The sequence below is a fragment of the Poecilia reticulata genome, chromosome 18 (genome assembly GCF_904066995.2).
Source record: "Poecilia reticulata chromosome 18, P_reticulata-male-v2, whole genome shotgun sequence".
Taxonomy (NCBI): domain Eukaryota; kingdom Metazoa; phylum Chordata; class Actinopteri; order Cyprinodontiformes; family Poeciliidae; genus Poecilia; species Poecilia reticulata.
This window is the reverse complement of record NC_088847.1, coordinates 2,045,763-2,065,356: the sequence shown is the minus strand read 5'-3', so window position 1 is coordinate 2,065,356 and position 19,594 is coordinate 2,045,763. Positions and strand designations below refer to the sequence as shown.

General features: G+C 39.1%; 1 protein-coding gene across 2 annotated transcripts in view; it reads right to left on the bottom strand.

Moving 5' to 3' along the window:
• Nucleotides 1-18,799, bottom strand: part of lrch4 (leucine-rich repeats and calponin homology (CH) domain containing 4) — a 79,219-nt gene extending 60,420 nt beyond the window's left edge. For both annotated transcript variants that reach the window (XM_008434913.3, XM_008434911.3), the window contains exon 1: nt 18,386-18,799. In XM_008434913.3, the coding sequence (XP_008433135.1) occupies nt 18,386-18,557 (172 nt within the window). In that variant the 5' untranslated portion in view covers nt 18,558-18,799. The remainder of the gene's footprint in view (nt 1-18,385) is intronic.
• Between the last annotated feature and the right edge of the window lie 795 nt (nt 18,800-19,594).

Here is a 19,594-nt window from a genome sequence, read left to right as displayed (position 1 = left end):
ATTCATCCTTGCTGGGGTGAATCTGTCTCTTAATAGATATCTCCCTATTCTTTCTCACATCATGTCTTCAGGAAACTTTCAAAACAAAAACAGAAGATTTGGGATGCATCTTACTAGGGAAAGAATTGCATATAAATAATAGTCTTTACCACCTTTGTAAACTTTGCTGGTGAATGTTAGAACACATAATATAAGTTTTATCATTTATATCGTTTCATTTCTAATATAGGCTCTTGTGTCAGATAATCTAAGTCAATGTTAGAGAATAATTAATTTTTTTAGATTTACGGAATCTCAGTTAGCCTTTGTAGCGGGGTTGAACCCGTATTACTCCAAGCACTGTAGCTAATATTAGCTGGTATCTCGACGGTGGACATAAATACAGTCAGTGACGTGCAGTGAGGTTCATAGCTGGTGAGGCACCGACTTAATTATAATCGGATTTACAAATCTAGACCCCTGCATGTTATTGTTTACATAAGGAAAATTCGCGCATGCGTACAATGCTAGAGGGCAAAAAGACTATTCTTTAACATGTGATGCTTAGCCGCGCCGCCACCGCAGAATAATTCCGTTATCTCAATCAAACTTAGACATGTAGATTTATTAATTTCGTGCTGTGCTTAACAGCAAAGGGAGAAACTGTTAAAGTACAACTCTAAACCACGTCTTTCTCGCTCTCTGTATCAGCGCAGCTTCTGTATGGCTATATCGCTTTTACTGTCTTTTACTCTGCAGTTGTGGAGTCACAATGTCCGAGTTCATGAGCGCCCCCAGCGATGAGGCAAGAGAACTGCCTGACCTCAAATCTGTTCACTGCCATTTCTGATTGCTCCTTAGCACACGAAACACGTTACATACTCAGTTGGTGACAATAAAAACACAGTATATTAAATAAATAAGCTAAATTATGGAAAATCTGTTCATTAAATGTTTTTAACCATTTTATTGGCGACTTACAGACAGGAGGAGCATGCGCTCATAGAATGGCAGCCAGTGCAGTTATCGAGAGATTGCGCAATCCCAGGAGAGGCTCAGCTCGCTGCTGCCTCACTGGCTTCGCTTCTAAGCATTTGAATGGGAAAATGCAAAAATTCAGCAATTTTGAAGAAAAATAACATCAGATTTGGTTAAATTAAATGAAGAATAGGTACTTTATAGTACAAACCACAGGGTGAAAATATCTTTATAAATGATGTTATATATTATTTTTCCATGATGATAGGTGAGGCTTTGCCTCACCTGCCTCCCCTGACCGCACGTCACTGAATACAGTACAGTAATATTCTAATCACAATATATACACAATAATATGTCCATCTTACTTGTGAAATGTTGTCTGTGGAGCCCTCACATCAATAGTCCATCGATCAGACGTATAGAAAATGGATGGATGTTTAACATGTTAAAATCTATGTAATTCTTCAAAATGAATGTGCTGAAGTTCTGGCTCTAGCATTTATATCAGGGCTAAAAAGAAACGAAAATGTATCTGGCTCGAAGCTTCGTTAAATTACGTTTTATTGTGTAGCGCACCGTGTTCCACCCGGATCATCATTTGTGGAGGGCAGCGCTCTTGCTTCCGCCTATGAGTTGTTGTGAAGCGCTAGCAGCATGGTGTTGAATTGTGCTGCGTTTTGCCAGGGTTTGGGGGACAAATAAGGATTGTTGAACTTTTCGGCGCATTAGTTGGACTATGATAGCTTTTCTGGCGTTGGAATCGCGTCATCACGATGTGAGTGAGAGAGAAAGAGAGAGAGAGAGGGAGAGAGAGAGAGATATTCCTCAGATAATCGTAAAAATATTCAAGAGTACTCGATTACTAAAATATTCTTTTACAACAGCCCTACATTATATTATACATTTATACATTTTAGAAATGTAACTGCTGTTCACTGATCCAGATTTTTTATGTCATTTGCAAACAACATGGAGTTCATCAACCTACAGCAAGGAAGAGCTTCCTCAAGTGGGAATATTTTACGCAGAAGCCAAAACAAGCATGTAGAGGAGGACTGCTATGGAGTAAAATCCAGTAGATGGAAACACATCTAATTCACTTTTTCTTTTTTTTTTTTTGCAATATTTTAAATATTTGCTAAAAATCTGCATGACAACAAAAGGCACTGAACTGCATAAGCAGCAGTATCAGTAAGTCTGATACAAGCTGTTAAGACATGAGCCAGACTGACGGCTCAGTCTGGCTCATTAGAACCAGGATGTTGGTCCTGGTTCTAATGCAGGACCAACATCCATCCGGTTTCTGATCAGATGACATTATTTATTAGGGCTGTAGTGATACAATAATCTCACGACGCGATACACGATATTCTGCTCATGATGCAATATATATTGCGATATTCAGCAAACGATACAATTCAATACACTTTTGCGATTTTCTGAAAGATTTTAGATTGACAGAGTAATTTTGGTGATTTTTGTGACTTCTAAAGAGTTGGATTGAATTAATTTAACTGAAAACTGATTAAAAGCACCAACTTCACAATACCTGGCTCTGATTGGACATGGACACAGACTTAAAGTCGACAGCTGGACAAAATGAATAAAAGAAGTGGTGAGAAAACATGTTTCTTTTAATTGAAACAGTACAAACTGTAGCTTACATGCATTTGTAAAGTAAATAAAGTGCACCGAGTACCCTGCTCTGAATAGTTTGATACTTTTTTAACCTTGACACTTAACATCTGAAGGAATCACTTTAAGCCTGATGACCTAGTCACTCTCCTGGCGAAGCAAGCGGTGAGTGAGCAAGGTGATAGTTGGATGTTACGATACAATATTCACTTGCGGATGAATATTGATTTTTTTTCTAGGAAAGAAAATATCGATATATATAGCAAAATCGATATTACACAGTCCTATTATTTATTTAGCTCTAATAAAAGGCAGCCATCAATTATAAAAAGAAACACAAAGAATACAAAAACAATGGAGTTTTTGCAGCCTGAGTTTAATAAGAAAACAAACATGACAAAGACCTTTCTCCCCCTTCCACACCCTCCTCATTATTCACCCACGTCAGCTGTTGGGCCTCTCAGATGTGGTGAGTATAGCGTGTGGCTGTCCAAAACCCAATCTGTTCTCAACAACATGAGTCTCTGGCATCCCCGCACTCATATAGTGGTGACAAAACATATTTTGTCACCACAGTTGCAACATGATCCCATGTAGCAACTATTCCCACTCCCTGTATGCTGGACAAACAAAACTTCCATTTAAACTAGCTGTTCTTCAACGTGGGCGGTACCGCCCCCCAGGGGGCGTTCAGAGGACGGCAGGGGGCGCTGGCGGACATTTTTACAAAAGGGGGGTGCTGGGATGCCTTTGGGGGGTGTTAGTCGAAGGTAAACTTTATACCTTAAATGCACAATTATGCCAGTTTAGCCTTTGAGCAACTTGGTAAAACTGTATTGTTGGTTTATGCTTGGCTGCAACTGTATCGATGGCAGCTCTTCTTCTATTCAGTGTTTGTTAGCTTCTGTTAGCTTCTTGGCGCAGCTCCATTCTCCTGCTACTGGTAGCTAAAATCACGATACCCTCACTGTTTATCCCTCTGAAAAATAAACCCATTTAAATAAAGAAATAAAGAAATCCCTCCATGGGTGATACCACGATAGAGAGCGTTCATTTTATAGCGTTAACACGGTGCTGTAAGTGGTCCGGTATGAAACGGGGGTGATAGAACAACAGAGCACTTTTAAATTTCAATAATCAGAATGCAGAAATTGTTTCCGTTGTTTTAAAAGGTTTATGTCAGTCTGCCTTTTCCCCATCGATACTCTTCCTGACCGCCCTGCACCTTAGGGGCTTAAATAAAAAACGACGCGCACATTGCACAAAACTCTGAAACAGGAGAAGCGGGACATAAAACGGAGCGACGAACTAGATGTGAATTATGGCATAAAAACAGAGAATCTGACGCTGAACAGTGAAAAAGCAACTCATGATGTGAAACAAATCATGACGATCAGGCGATCAGTGAAGATTATTCGTCTTATATTCGTCTTATAATGGATAAATTATAAAATAAATCTAGCAACAGGAAAGAAACTAAAGTGGACATAGCAATAAACCAAGAGAGGATAAAACTAATCAAAGGAAACTAAATGGAAATGAATGAAGAACAAAATGCAAGAATAAACTAAGAAACTAAAGTAAATACAGAAGAATAAACTGGTATGCCAAGACCTTTTGAGCAATAATTAATACAGAGGACAGAATGGCAAGAATAAACAGACACTATTTCCAGATAAAAGGTAAAATAATATTGTTAAAATGTCATGGGTTTGTTGAGACCACATCTAGTACTGAGAATAAATATATCTTGCGGACAATAATAGTAAAGAACCGATCACTTATTTATCTTTTTAATTAGATTTGATATATTTATTTCTTCAATATTATTTTTCATGCCAGTGTTAATGTCATGAGACTGATGACTCCATGACACTTTCAATTTGACTCATTAGGATTTGATTAAGAACCAGATTTGTTCTTTGTCATTTCTGTCCAGTAAAACTATTAATCTATAAATCAATAGACAGGTCTATATAAAGATATAATCCATGTTTCTGTCTCATATTTGTATGGCATTAAAAGGACCTGGAACTTTTGTTTTTCCACTGAAAGCTCTGGTTTGCACAATAAATGCCATGGGAGTGAAGTTTTATGGATGATACTCTGATGTCCCATTCTCCTGAAGGCAGCACAGAGCTGCACCACCAGACACTGACAAACACTGAAGAGAAGAAGAGCTATGATTAATGTAGTTACAGTTCTATCCATGTTTTAATGTTGCAGAGCTCAGACGTTTTGCAAATAGTTCAAAGTTTAAACTGGCATGTTGAACATCTTTTATCTGCTCATTTTGTGTAATATTTAACTATTAGAAAATGGCACAAAATAATAATTTTTTTCCACTCTTATTGGCTGCTGTTAGGCCTACCAATTTTAACTTGAATGTTCATTGCATTTTTCGTAGACACCTGTGAAAATAATTTCTATTCCCATGGCTTTTTTGTTCTCTGGGAAATTATTTTTGATGATAAATACAGAAACAAGCATAAAAATCAAAACATCTACAATAGTGATAGTAATATTAATGATGAAATAATGGTCAGTGCAAAGTAGCCTGCAAATTCTTTGGTGGAGGGCGGTGAGGGACCTGGATAAAGGCTAGGGGGGCGCTGGCCCAAAAAAGGTTGAGAAACACTGATTTAAACGTTTTCTGTGCCCAGCACCTCTGGTAATAAAATAGGAACTAATAAATATACAGGTCCTTCTCAAACAATTTGCATATTGTGATGAAGTTCATTATTTTCCATAACGTAATGATAAAAATTAAACTGTCATATATTTTAGATTCATTGCACACCAACTGAAATATTTCAGGTCTTTTATTGTTTTTATACTGATGATTTTGGCATACAGCTCATGAAAACCCAAAATCCCTGTCTCAGAAAATTAGCATATCATGAAAAGGTTCTCTGAACGAGCCGTTAACCTCATCATCTGAATCAACGAAGTAACTCTAAACACCTGCAAAAGATTCCTGAGGCTTTAAAAACTCCCAGCCTGGTTCATTACACAAAACCGCAATCATGGGTAAGACTGCCGACCTGACTGCTGTCAGGCCATCATTGACACCCTCAAGCAAGAGGGTGTCAATGATGGCCTCTTGGGTAAGACACAGAAAGAAATTTCTGAACGAATAGGCTGTTCCCAGAGTGCTGTATCAAGGCACCTCAGTGGGAAGTCTGTGGGAAGGAAAAAGTGTGGCAGAAAACGCTGCACAACGAGAAGAGGTGACCGGACCCTGAGGAAGATTGTGGAGAAGGGCCAATTCCAGACCTTGGGGGATCTGCGGAAGCAGTGGACTGAGTCTGGAGTAGAAACATCCAGAGCCACCGTGCACAGGCGTGTGCAGGAAATGGGCTACAGGTGCCGCATTCCCCAGGTCAAGCCACTTTTGAACCAGAAACGGCACGGCAGAAGCGCCTGACCTGGGCTACAGAGAAGCAGCACTGGACTGTTGCTCAGTGGTCCAAAGTACTTTTTTCGGATGAAAGCAAATTTTGCATGTCATTCGGAAATCAAGGTACCAGAGTCTGGAGGAAGACTGGGGAGAAGGAAATGCCAAAAGGCCAGAAGTTCAGTGTCAAGTACCCACAGTCAGTGATGGTCTGAGGAGCCATGTCAGCTGCTGGTGTTGGTCCACTGTGTTTTATCAAGGGCAGGGTCAATGCAGCAGCTATCAGGAGATTTTGGTGCACTTCATGCTTCCATCTGCTGAAAAACTTTATGGAGATGAAGATTTCATTTTTCAGCACAACCTGGCACCTGCTCACAGTGCCAAAACCACTGGTATTACTGACCATGGTATTACTGTGCTCAATTGGCCTGCCAACTCTCCTGACCTGAACCCCATAGAGAATCTGTGGGATATTGTGAAGAGAAAGTTGAGAGACGCAAGACCCAAAACTCTGGATGAGCTTAAGGCCGCTATCGAAGCATCCTGGGCCTCCATAACACCTCAGCAGTGCCACAGGCTGATTGCCTCCATGCCATGCCGTATTGGAGGCTGTAAAAGGATTCCTGACCAAGTATTGAGTGCATAACTGAACATAATTATTTGAAGGTTGACTTTTTTGGTATTAAAACACATTTATTTTATTGGTCGGATGAAATATGCTAATTTTTTGAGACAGGGATTTTGGGTTTTCATGAGCTGTATGCCAAAATCATCAGTATTAAAACAATAAAAGACTTGCCATATTTCAGTTGGTGTGCAATGAATCTAAAATATATGACAGTTTAATTTTTATCATTACATTATGGAAAATAATGAACTTTATCACAATATGCTAATTATTTTAGAAGGACCTGTATAGTAATATCTGCCTTCATGCTGTATTGCATCTTCCTCCCTGAGTACTTCTAAATTGAGAATATTCGGGTTACTTCACATACAGACAGCCTAAATTTAGACATAAATCTTTGAGCTTTTGTTTTGTCATCAGCTTTAAATACTTAAATTACATATTCTGTTGATATGTTGTTATGATCTCTATAGTGGGCTAAATATTTTTCTTTTGACAAGAAAAATGGTAAACATGTGTGATTATTATTACATATGTAAAAATGCAACATTTTTCAAATTAATGGTCTCAATGTGATTTATCTTCACTTTAACCATTTCCCATTTGTTTAGCTGCTTGTTTCTGTCACCATAGAGTGTGTCACTCGCACTATAAAATAGGTACAGTTAGAACTAGTGGACATTAGCCTTCCTGTACTACATACATTCTTAACATTTTATCTAACATTTTAACTCCTTCAAACATTTATTCTATAAGTCTAGAAAATAGGCTCAAACCTCATTTGTGTAATGTGATTTACTGGCAAGAAATTGTGCTCTTGTTTTGCTTTAAATTTCCCAGCCAACTGATGGCTCAAGCCACCTGTCATTCCTATGACATACTCTTTCAGTAGGAAGACAGGCAAGGCATAATTATGGGCTTTACCAATCCCTTATGGTGGCTTAGAGATCATACACTTTTTCACGGAAATCGGCCAATGATGATCGGTGGCCGATCGATTGGCACATCTCTACCCAACACCATAAGAAATTTTGCTGGATGATAAATTGTCCCAGAAGTTATTGCGATAAAAGATAATATTGTCTTGAAAACATTTTTATGTAATGATAATGGCCTGAAAAATGCAAGAACACATTCTCAATGATCAAACTTTAAATTCTAATCAACATTTAACATTGGAACTAGACGACATTTTATATAGTCTAAATAAATATACGACATGGAACAACTGTTGTATGACTGTTGTTGGTCATGGAACACTGGACCAGCTCTACACCCTCAGCAGGGTCCTGGAGGGTGCATGGGAGTTCGCCCAACCGGTCTACATGTGTTTTGTGGACTTGGAGAAGGCGATCGACCGTGTCCCTTGGGGAGCTATATGGGGGGTTCTCCGGGAGTATGGGGTACCGGGCCCTTTGATATGGGCTGTCAGGTTCCTGTATGACCGGGGTCAGCGTCTGGTCCGCATTGCCAGCAGTAAATCTGGCTCGTTTCTGGTGAGAGTTGGACTCCGCCAAGGTTGCCTTTTGTCACCGATTCTGTTCATTACTTTTATGGACAGAATTTCTAGGCGCAGCCGAGGTGTTGAGGGGATCCGTTTTGGTGTCCTTAGGGTCGCATCTCTGCTTTTTGCGGATGATGTGGTCCTATTGGCTTCATCAAGTCGTGATATGCAGCTCTCACTGGAGCGGTTCGCAGCCAAGTGTGAAGCGGCCGGAATGAGAATCAGTGCCTCCAAATCCGAGGCCATGGTCTTGAGCCGGAAAAGGGTAGAGTGTCTTCTCCGGGTTTGGGAGCGTGTCCTACCCCAAGAGGAGGAGATTAAGTATCTTGGGATCTTGTTCACAAATGAGGGAAGAATGGAGCGGGAGATCAACAGGCAGATTAGCGCAGCGTCTGCCGTGAAGCGGGCACTGTTCCGGTCCATCGTGGTGAAGAGAGAGCTGAGTCAAAAAGCAAAGCTCTCGATTTACCGTTCGATCTACGTTCCCACCCTCATCTATGGTCATGACCGAAAGAACGAGATCACGGATACAAGCGGCCGAAATGGGTTTCCTCCGCATGGTGGCTGGGTTCTCCCTTAGAGATAGGGTGAGAAGCTCAGTCATCCGGAAGGGACTCAGAGTAGAGCCACTGCTCCTTCACGTCAAGAGGAGTCAGTTGAGGTGTCATGGGGCATCTGGTCAGGATGCCTCCTGGACACCTCCCTGGTGAGGTGTTCCAGGCACATCCCACCAGGAGGAGGTCCCAGAGAAGACCCAGGACACGCTGGAGGAACTATGTTTCTCAGCTGGCCTGGGAACGCCTAGGGGTTCCCCCCCCCCCCCGAGGAGCTGGAAGAAGTGGCTGGGGAGAACAAAGTCTGGGCCTCCCTTCTGAAGCTGCTGCCCTTGTGACCCGATCCCGGATGAAGCGGAAGAAAATGGATGGATGGATGGAATTTTTTAGGAATAAATTGTTAAATTTATTTAGCAATGAACACAAAGGGGCTGAAACCAGGGGTTAGAGTAGGTGTGAAATGATTGTAAATACACTCAAATTTCTTATTTGTGTATTTCTTCATATACAAGTGAGCTTCAAAGATATTCTTAATGCAAGAATCAATTTTTAATGTAAATTTGGTTTACATTAAGGCTTTAATTACAGACCCCCAATAAAAACCCCACAGTTCCACACAGAGCCAGTAATGAAAGCATTTGCCCCCCAGAGTGAGCTGAGAACATTCATCAGATCGCAGCGTGCAACAACACGATGCCCCTGGGTCCACAAGGTACACACATCCTACAATGGTGAAGCTTTGTTTCCCTCCGCTCTGGGCTACCGGGAAACACGAAGGAAGAGGTGAGCCAAGGCTCCATTTTGTGTGAGTGTGAGTGTGAGTGTGAGTGTGCGTGCGTGCACATGTGCATACATGTGTGAGAACCTTTGATCTCAGACAGGAGCTGCTCCTTTTGGGGATGGGGCATGATGTCTACTAAACCTCTGCTGGTTTCGTCTTATCTCAATCAAATAACAAAAACACACTTTTTCTGTAAAGCATCATTATGACAGGCCTCTTACAGACCAGCTGCATGTAAGAAGTAAATACATTTTACAGAAAAGAAAAAAAAATCCTGTCTGCTTATGTTCAAATATCTAAAATTTGCATATCTGGAGAAGATTAATTATTGCTAAGCTGGTCAAGAGTAAAAAAAAAATACATAGCACAACTTAGGGCTGGGCAATAAATAGTTTTTATTGATTATTTTAATTTTTTAATTTTTTAGGAATATCTGGATTTTTTTCCCCACCAATGCATTTCTTGTGTTTCCAAAAGTGATACTAACCTACCCAAGAACCACACTCTTGTTTGACAAGCATGTGTTTATTATTATTTATTATTTCAACTGAGTTCAGGTCAACTCACAGAAGAAATTATTGAAAAATATATACATCTTAAAAGCTTTTGAAGATATTTTCTGTGATTTTCAATTTTCTTTTAAGGAAAAATAGTGAGGGAAAAAGTTATTAAAATTAGAAATTGAATTTGGAATAAAAAACTGAATTTATTCGCCCAGCATTAGTATAAATATTAAATATAGCTTATATTAACAGTCACAGCAACTTGAGTTTGAAAACAGGAGTCATCCAATAATTGGCTCTGTAATTGAAAATGAAATTCCATATCTCATATGCCACAGCTTCAGTAGAAACTGCAGGAAGAGCACATTTTCTGCTACACCTCATTAAGCTCAGCCTCCTCCTCAGCTCAGAGCAGCTGGCAGGATATCATTATCTCAAGAAAGTGCACAAGTTGATTCTTCATTATGTGGAAGAAGAAAAACTAAATCCAGTGTTTCCCCCAGTGTACTGTAAGCCTGGTGGCCCACCATGCTTTTACTTTACAGTTTCTGTAACACTTATTAAAAACAAAATTAAAGAGCTACTAAAGTCGCATTACCAGCATTAAATAAAATCTCCCGTTTGTTGCGCATCTCTGCGCGCAGTGCAGCACATTTAGTACATTATACAGGGCCGGTCCAAGGCTGTATAAGGCCTGGAGCAGAATTTGACCCAGGGGCTCCTCTTGCTGCTAAAACAATCAGCTCCTCTAACAGCTTCTTTGTTAGATTTAGTGAAATCTGGGAAAGGGGGAGTAGTTTAATTGGCAATAATTGGCAAACTAAAAAGCAATAAGTTATAATTGCAGTTACTAATTTGTATTTGTGAAGAAACAGAGCTCAAACTCAAAGATTAAACTCATAGCATCAGACTGTGGCTGTGCTATAAAACAATCTAACCATAAAGATTTGAACTTTTACAAAGTAAACTTGCCAGCCCCTTAAAGTGTTACATTTAAAGGTTAAACAATTGAAAATATTTTAATGTATGCTGAAACCATTAAATCAAATTTAAAAGCATTGATAAATAAATGTAACATTTGTTAATTGAGATTATCTGTGCTCTTTGTTAAAATATTAGCATTTTTTCTACCCAAAAATATCTTTTTCTGGATAGAACAGATTTACAGACAAAGGTGATTTTATCTCAAGTGGAAAATGTATATTTCTGTAGCCTAGCTACACCTCTAATTATATTGTTCTTTCAACAAATGGCTTTTTTGGGCCTGTATACTCCAGTTAATAATTAATCGATTACTAAATTTAGTTGCCAATTATTTTGATTCATCATGATTAATTTGATTTACTGTGTCAGCCCCACTAGAGACATACACATTCAACTTGTGTTGACCAGCCACACTACAGCTATATCAGAGATAATTTCCATCAATCAAGTTTATTTGTAAAGCACATTTCAGCAAAAAGGTAGTTCAAAGTGCTTTACATCATAAAAATAAAAAATACAAAGAAACAGAACACAGTTAACAATTGAAGCATTACAATTTGTCAAGTGTGATTACATCAAAATGTTGATTAATATGTCATCGTGTTTCAAAAGCAGCAGGTGGGATTTTAGTCTTGATTTAAAGGTTCTCAGTGTTACTGCAGTTTTAAGTTTGTTCCAGATTTGTGGTGCATAGAAGTTGAATGGTGTTTCTCCATGTTTGGTTCTGGTTCTAAATGTAGAGCAGACCAGAGCCAGAAGACCTGAGAAGTTTGTAAGGTTGATAAAATACAGTAGCTAATATTTAACTGCCTATTAAAGAAAAACCATTGAGTGATTTATAAACTAACAACAGTATTTTAAAGTTTCTTCTCCGAGTTACAGGGAGCCATTGGAAGGACTGGGTGATGTGCTCCATCTTCCTGGTTTTTAGTGAGAACACATTTCTGGTCCTGCTAATAAGCAGCAAAGAAAACCAAACAGTATCGACTGCCTGCACCAGTTCTCCGTACTGTGAAATAGTTTCTGCAAGTCACTGGAAACATATTCTGACATGATTTCAACAGACAACTCAATCTGTTAAGTTCCCTCAGCTGCTTCAACTGAGTCTATGTAAATATAATAACATTATATTTAACATAAACTTGGCTATGTACTTTTTGGGGACTTTAAAAAAAAATCTTGATCTCTGGATTCTTAAACGTTGCTGCAGCTCAGTACAAACAGTACTTCAATTCTTTGAGTTTGTGAAACCTCTATTAAATTTAAAGGTTGATTATTTGTTTAACATAATCTGAATTTACAGACACCAGAGCAGATGAAGCAACATTGCAGGTAATATTAATTAACTACAGAACATATTAATTTAAAGTGTACATAATTAGCATCCTAAGGGCTTTCTGGTGCCTTCTAAGCAGATGTCTGCTCTCACTGGACCAGCTCATGCCTGTTTTCAGCAGATCAGCATTACAAATACAGAGTTTCCCCCAGAAAACTTGCTAACCCCGGTGGTGATGGTGCTTCGGCACCCCGACCACCGAAGTTGTTGTATTAAAAGATGTTAAGGTGAAAGGAAATTTAAAAATATCACTCGGTAATTATACGTTACGGGAAAACATCACCAGTGAAACACTACTTAAACCCACATCTAGTCTTAAAAACAACAAATCAAAATATACAATTAAAATGAATATCAATTATTTTTACTTTTGTTTAATCCAAATTAAGTCAGCTGCTCCATCAGGCCCCGCAGGGCTTCAGGGGCCCCATAAATGCTAATATTTTAACACAGACCACAGATACATGAATGTAACATTTTTTGGACACCAAGGACTGAACACTGAAGTGTTCACAAAGGAGAAGGTACCAACAAAGAATAGTCATTAATAACAAAATTTATTATTTTAATGTAAACAATTCTTTCATTACCGTAACATGAATACAATTTTTTAAATCAATTTTGGTTCCAATTTTGTGTTAAATCATTGAAATGAAAAAACAACACAACCATAATATAAAGAGTTTGACCATTTCATTGAGAAATTAAGATGATCATGTAATTCCTTTATTTAATCTAAATCAATTATCATAAAATGAGCTAACGGTAATGAAAAAACGTTTGTCGGTAATGAATAAGAATGTTTCGGTAATGAACACTTTATAACTACACTAACATTTAACTACACATAAATAATAAAATGGCATATAATCCTTAACCCTAACAAAACATATCTGCAAATTAAACATTGAGCCATGGAAACAAACCCACAACTGACTTTTTTTTTTCCATCTCTGCTTATTGCTTGCAATGCAAGGTTGGGCAATTGGACGGATTCATCAATCCTCGATAATATGCTATGTCCTTCACTGGCTGGTTGTTTATTTTGTTTTGGGGTTTTTTTTATCTAAGGGTGATTTATTTATTTAGGTGGCTCGGGCATCCTACCCAGATGCCCGAGCCTCAACTGGCTCCTCTCAACGTGAAGGAGCAGCGGCTCTACTCTGAGTCCCTCCCGGATGACTGAGCTTCTTACCCTCTCTCTACAGGAGAGCCCAGAGAAAAAACATTTTAGCCTCTTTTATCTGTGATCTTGTTCTTTCGGTGATGACCTAAATCTCATGACCATAAATGAGGGAAGGGTTGTAGATTGGCCAGTAAATTTAGAGCTTCGTCTTTTGACTCAGCTCTCTCTTCACCAGGGCAGACTGGTACAACTGAGAAAATGTTGCATATTGCTCAACCATAATGGAAAGCCATTTACTGTTTACAATGAAAAGCAGTACATGCTTCACTGCGTACGCTGCACCAATCCACCCGTCGATTTCTCACTCCATTTTTCCATCCATGACCACAGTTGTACTTGGAACTAAACCTGTAGATCACGGCCTGATGAAGCCAATAGGACCACATCATCTGCAAAAAGCAGAGATGCGATCCTAAGACCAACAAAACGGATCTCCTCCACATCCACAATGCACATGTAGATTCCTTGGGGAAACTCCCAGAACCCTCCAGGACCCTGCTGAGGGTGTAGTGCTAGTCTAGTGTTCCATGACCAAGACGAAAACCACACTGCTCTTCCTGAATCTTAGATTTGATTAATCCAGAACCACTGAATAGACATTACCAGGGAGGCCTAAGAACCCTCTGTAGTTGGAGCATACTCTGTATCCTCCCTTTTTAAATAGGTGGACCACCATCCCGGGCAATCCAGGAGAACTGCCCCCAATATGCATCTTCTTTCACTGATTAACCTTCCAAGTAAAATTTTGATGGTGCAATATCCTTGACTGAATCGAAAAACCATCAAATTTGATTGTGAGTTGAAATGGGTCCCTCTGACCCATTTCAACATTACAAATACTGTATTATAGGGGGAAACCCTATAATACACAGGGTTTCCCCCAGTGTATTATAGGCCTGGCGGCCCGCCATCCTTTACTAGCGCCACAGTCAGGCTAAGCCTTTCTTGTTCAAGTTTTTAGGAAAATAATAATAAAAAAAATAAATTAAAAAAATCGGTTTTCTTTTTTTTTTTTTTTTCTTTTTTTAAGCCGGATTGCTAGCACCTCTGTTGCTCTGTGCGCTTCACTGGTGGAGCAGATCTATTCCTAAAAGATATGTTTATAGAAGATAGGTTTATAGTTTATGCATTTAAAGCAGGACCAATCACACCGCTGGCACCTCTGTGATTTGCCTCTGCGCGTTGCCTCAGCTGGATTAAGTTTACCTCAGCACGGATCCTGCACGCCTCCTTTCACTCAAACTGGACACAGGCTGACCTGTATGGATAGTTACATCAACCCCCTGTGAGGAATTATGATTCTTTCCAGAGTTTTTGATCAAGGTAGGACTTTAAACACCACTCTGGTTAGCTCTGGTTGCGCAGCTCAACGTGAACTGCAGGAATAACTTGTAGTCTCGCTTTCAGAGGTGCGTTGAGCGAGCAGTGAGAATGATTTATATTTGTGAACAAAGAATTTTGTGCGGCTTTTCCATCTAAATAAGCTGCCAAGCACCCGGCTCTGCCTGCGCTGGTAAAGTTTATCTGTGTGTTCCCGGGTGGCCGGTGTGTTAGTTAACGAAGTGGCGCTAATCTGATCATGCAGGTTCAGCCCAGTGAACTTTCGCGCTCTCCTGTCTGTAAAGCATCACGTTGATTCTATATTATTTATATTATTGTTTTTAGTATTATTTTTCTGGTTACACAATGCATCAAACCGTATCAAATACTTTATCCACTTAGACGGAGTTAATGTGACCGGCCGCGCGGAGATCTGAGAAACTCGTCCCATAAACTCGACCAACCAGAATAGTTTCTGTGGCACTTATTAAAAACCCAACAGACATGAAGTGAAAGAGCTACTAAAGCCACATTAGCAGAATTGAGTTAAATCTCCCGTATCTCTGCGTAGTGCAGCAGATTTAACTCATCATGTAGGGCCAGTCCAAGGTTATATGAGGCCTGGAGCTGAATTTGATTTAGGGGCCCCTTTTGTTGCTAAAAACATCAGCACCTCTAACAGATGTGTTGGATTTAATCTGAGAGGGGGGGAGTAGTTTAATTGGCCAACCTAAAAAGCAATCAGTTATAATTGCAGTTTACTAAATTGTATTTGTGAGCAAACAGAGCTCAAACTTAAAGATTAAACTCACAGCATCAGATTGTAGCTGTGGTAACAAAAGAATCTAACTATGAATATTGTTCTTTGAACTTTTACAAAGTAAACTTGCCAGCTCCTTAAAATCTTACATTTAATGTTAAACAATTTAAAATCTTTCGATTTATGTATGCTGAAATTTAATCAAATTTAGCAGCATTGATCTCAATAAACAATTGTTACATTAATGTATCTGTTGTATGTGTTAAAATATTAGCATATGGGGCCCCTGAAGCCCTGGGGGACCTGATGGAGCTGCTGACTTAATTTGGATTAAACAGAAGTAAAAATAATTGATATTCATTTTAATTGTATAATTTGATTTGTTGTTTTTAAGACTAGTTGTGGGTTTAACTAGTGTTTCACTGGCGATGTTTTTCCGTAACGTATAATGATATTTTTAAATTTCCTGTCACCTTAACATCTCTTAATACAAAAACACGGTGGACCACCTTGGCACCCCGACCACCGGGCTTAGCAAGTTTTCTGGGGGAAACCCCGTCGAAGCATTTTTGGAAATTTTAATTGATATCCAGCACTACTTCCTTTTGCCCTTCACATTAGGCAATTAATATTTGTTGACATAAAATAGTATAACAGGTAAAGGTAACAAGGTGACTGGAGGGCTTATTATGTTGTACAAAAAAATAATAAAAATAATTTTAGTACATGTTATGTGTCAGAAGACGGCTTAGAAAATAATACAAAAAAAATAAAACACAATAAATATATAACTGGACCAAAAGGGCACTTTGGGGCAAAGAGCAAAAAGGGCAGGTGGTCAAGCAGCCCCAAACCCCAGCCTCCCCTGCACGTGCCTCCATACAGACTTCACAATCTGCACTCTTGGTTGAATGCAGTATTTATTTCCACTTTGGCTTTATGTTGTTTAGTTTTTATTCAAGTACGTTTTTGTTAATGGAGACTGAGAATCCATTTTATTTTTGTTTTTGGTTGTTTTGTTTATTTAGTTTATCAATTCCAGTGTTATGTGTTCTTTTGAAAATAAAGTGCATTTATCAGGAAATCGCATGTATTAGTCATTTCTATTCATCAGTGTCAAAAGGTCTTGAAACAATATTATCGTTTATCGCAATAATTTTTTAGACAATTAATCGTCCAGCAAAATTTGTTATCGTGAGAGGCCTAGGTGGGAGTTGGAATCCTTGCCCATTATGATGGAAAGAAGAGATGCTTTGAACTTCTTTCTCCTCTCTCTACTCTGGATCCATGATCCTCCTTCTCACCTCCTCTGGGATTTTCTTTGTCATAGTTCAGGTATTATTTGAGCTTTTGAGATGCTAATCAATTCCTCCCACTTGTAAAAACAATAGTTTGTTGCCACAGTTACATCATAACTGTCCGGAAATAAAAAAGAGAAAACAAAAATTCTTCCAGGTGCACAGCATCCAGGACCAGATTGAATAACTGTCCAAACATGCAACGCCTCAACTAAAAAATTATGAACTAAAGTCAAGAAAAATAATCAGAATTAATGTAACAGTGCTTCAACATGCTGCCAGACACAATTTCAAAATTCAGGTAGAAGTTCAGACGACACATAAAAGAACATGTTTGACCACATTTGAAACTCAGAGGATGATTAATGTCATAGTCACCATTTACTCTTGCTTTGCCACCCACAACATTATACATCCAAGTACGGAGATCCTCAGAGTGGAACTCTGGCTCAAACACATTATGCAACTCAAATTTTTCAGAATCTTTGTCATAATCTGTCCAGTTTTCAGTTTCTTAGCACGTTGCCTAACAGCAGCCTATTAGCTCCAATGTTAAGCCTCTGGTGACGTCATTGACCTAAATAACAATAAAACTGAATTGGAGGGTTCTTTTCCTTCAGTTTCCTCTTTTACAAACTTTATACTACACAAAATCCAGCATTTGAAAAACACAATTCAATGTCCAATTTTTTGTTGTCGTTTTTTTTTTTTTTTTTAGATTAACCACTGAATATCTTTAAAATTTCCCTCAATGCTGTTAATCGTCTGTGTCCTGAGCCGTCTTCTTTCTCAGGGAGGTAAGATACGAGATAGAAGCAGGGTCAACTTGAGGCTGTCATGTTGACAACTAAACTAGAGAAACCAATTGTCGAAACAAAACGAGAAAAGTAGAGACTACGGTTAAAAACTAAAAACGAGTAAAAGTAGCAACAATATGTTGAAAAGAAGAATTCCGAGGCGACTGTAGAGGTAACCTACCAAATTCTGTGGGTTTCTACACTTGTTTTCGGGAGGAAGAGGAACTCGCTTGTTTTTCCTCCATTATATCCTGTCTGAAGTTGTTTTAAAAGAACACTACGATCTCCTTAAAAGCTAACAGCGCGTGTTAAAGAAACAACGACTATGTTAATAAGGTCTCCCAGTTATAAACCTTCATTATTAAACTTTTAAAACTAGTGGAAACTGCATGCTAATGGCGATGCTGGCAGACACGCAACGCATTTTGCCCCAGTGATTACGTTAACATTGATAAGCTGCACTTAAAAGTAGTATACTAAAGTTGAAATACACTAAAAGACTATATTTGTGTTTGAACAATTAAGCAGTGGTTAAAATCCCGAAAAATCTCTCTGAAAAATCAGCGAAGTTTTTTCAGAGTATTGTGCAACGCAGAGGGTTGAGGGAGGACGTTCCTTCCCCGTTAGAAGAAAGAAGCAGGTGGCGACAAAACAAAAGAAGCTTCTCATAACAGCGAGAGTTGGCTTTTTTTCTGAATTATACACAAAAAAAACTAATTAAAAGATTACGAAATCAACCGACCTGCATGGGTTATGTCGGACAGGTCGTAGTTCCTGGCGCTGCGAGGAAACTCCTTCAGCTTTCGGTTTGATAGGTTGAGAGCTCCACTTGCGGCAGCCTCCTCCAGCGCTTTCTCCACGCTCCGACTGGCCGCTACTGTGGCCGGCAGCTGGGCTCCATCCCCAGCAGCCATGAAACGTACGGGTCTGCCTCTTTTCTTACTTTGCTTGCCGCGGCCGCACTACTCTCATACCCCACAGGCTCGTGAAAAAAATGAACACCGAGTCACTCTCGTTTTAAACTTCTTTAAAAGTGAAAAACTAAAACTGACTGTCGATGTCAGTTGTTCTCGCTTCCTTCGCACAACGGGAGCCGCGTTCACCAGCGAGCAAAAGAGGCACGAGCTGTCAATCTTTCAGGAAGTTGAATCAAGTTTGAATCATTTACAACAACGTTGCTCCGTCAATACCCATCACTTCAAAATAAAAGTATTTAACTATAAAACTAATCGAACGTATTATTCTTTGTTACTCTTACTTCTCTGAACCTAAGAATTTTGAGGTTATTTGATGATTGATTATTTTCAGATGAAAAGATCAGTCAGTCAATTGTATTTATAAAGCACTCTTCATAGTGAAAGCAGCTCAAAGCTCAAAGTGCTGTACAGATCAATAAAAACAAACAAAATCGAATAATTACCCACTCCAACCCCACAGGGAAAACCACACAACAGCATGGAAAATGCACAGATTAAGCAAAAATTATTCAATACAATACCGTTAAAAAGATGGATCTTGAGCTTGCTCTTAAAGACAGCAACATTTTCTGCAGCCCTCAGGTTCTCTGGCAGACCGTTCCTTAACGGGGGCCATAATGCTGGAAAGAAACCTCACCATAAGTGTGTTCTGACTCTTGAAACTGTTAATAGTCCAGTGCCAGAGGAACTCAGGGTCCGCAGAGCTTCATAAGATAATAGCAGCTCTGCAAGATAAGATGGTTCAAGAACATTAAGACATTTAAAAACCACTAAGAGAATCTTAAAATCAAACCTGAGACACATGGAGCCAATGCAATGATTTTAAAACAGATGTGATGTGAGCCTGCCTTCTTGCCTTGGTTAGCACTCAAACAGCAAATTTTTGTAACAGCTGAAGGCTGTGCAAAGTTTTTTAGGGAGACCAGAAAGCAGATCATTACAATAGTCTATGCAGCTGGAAATAAAAGCATGCA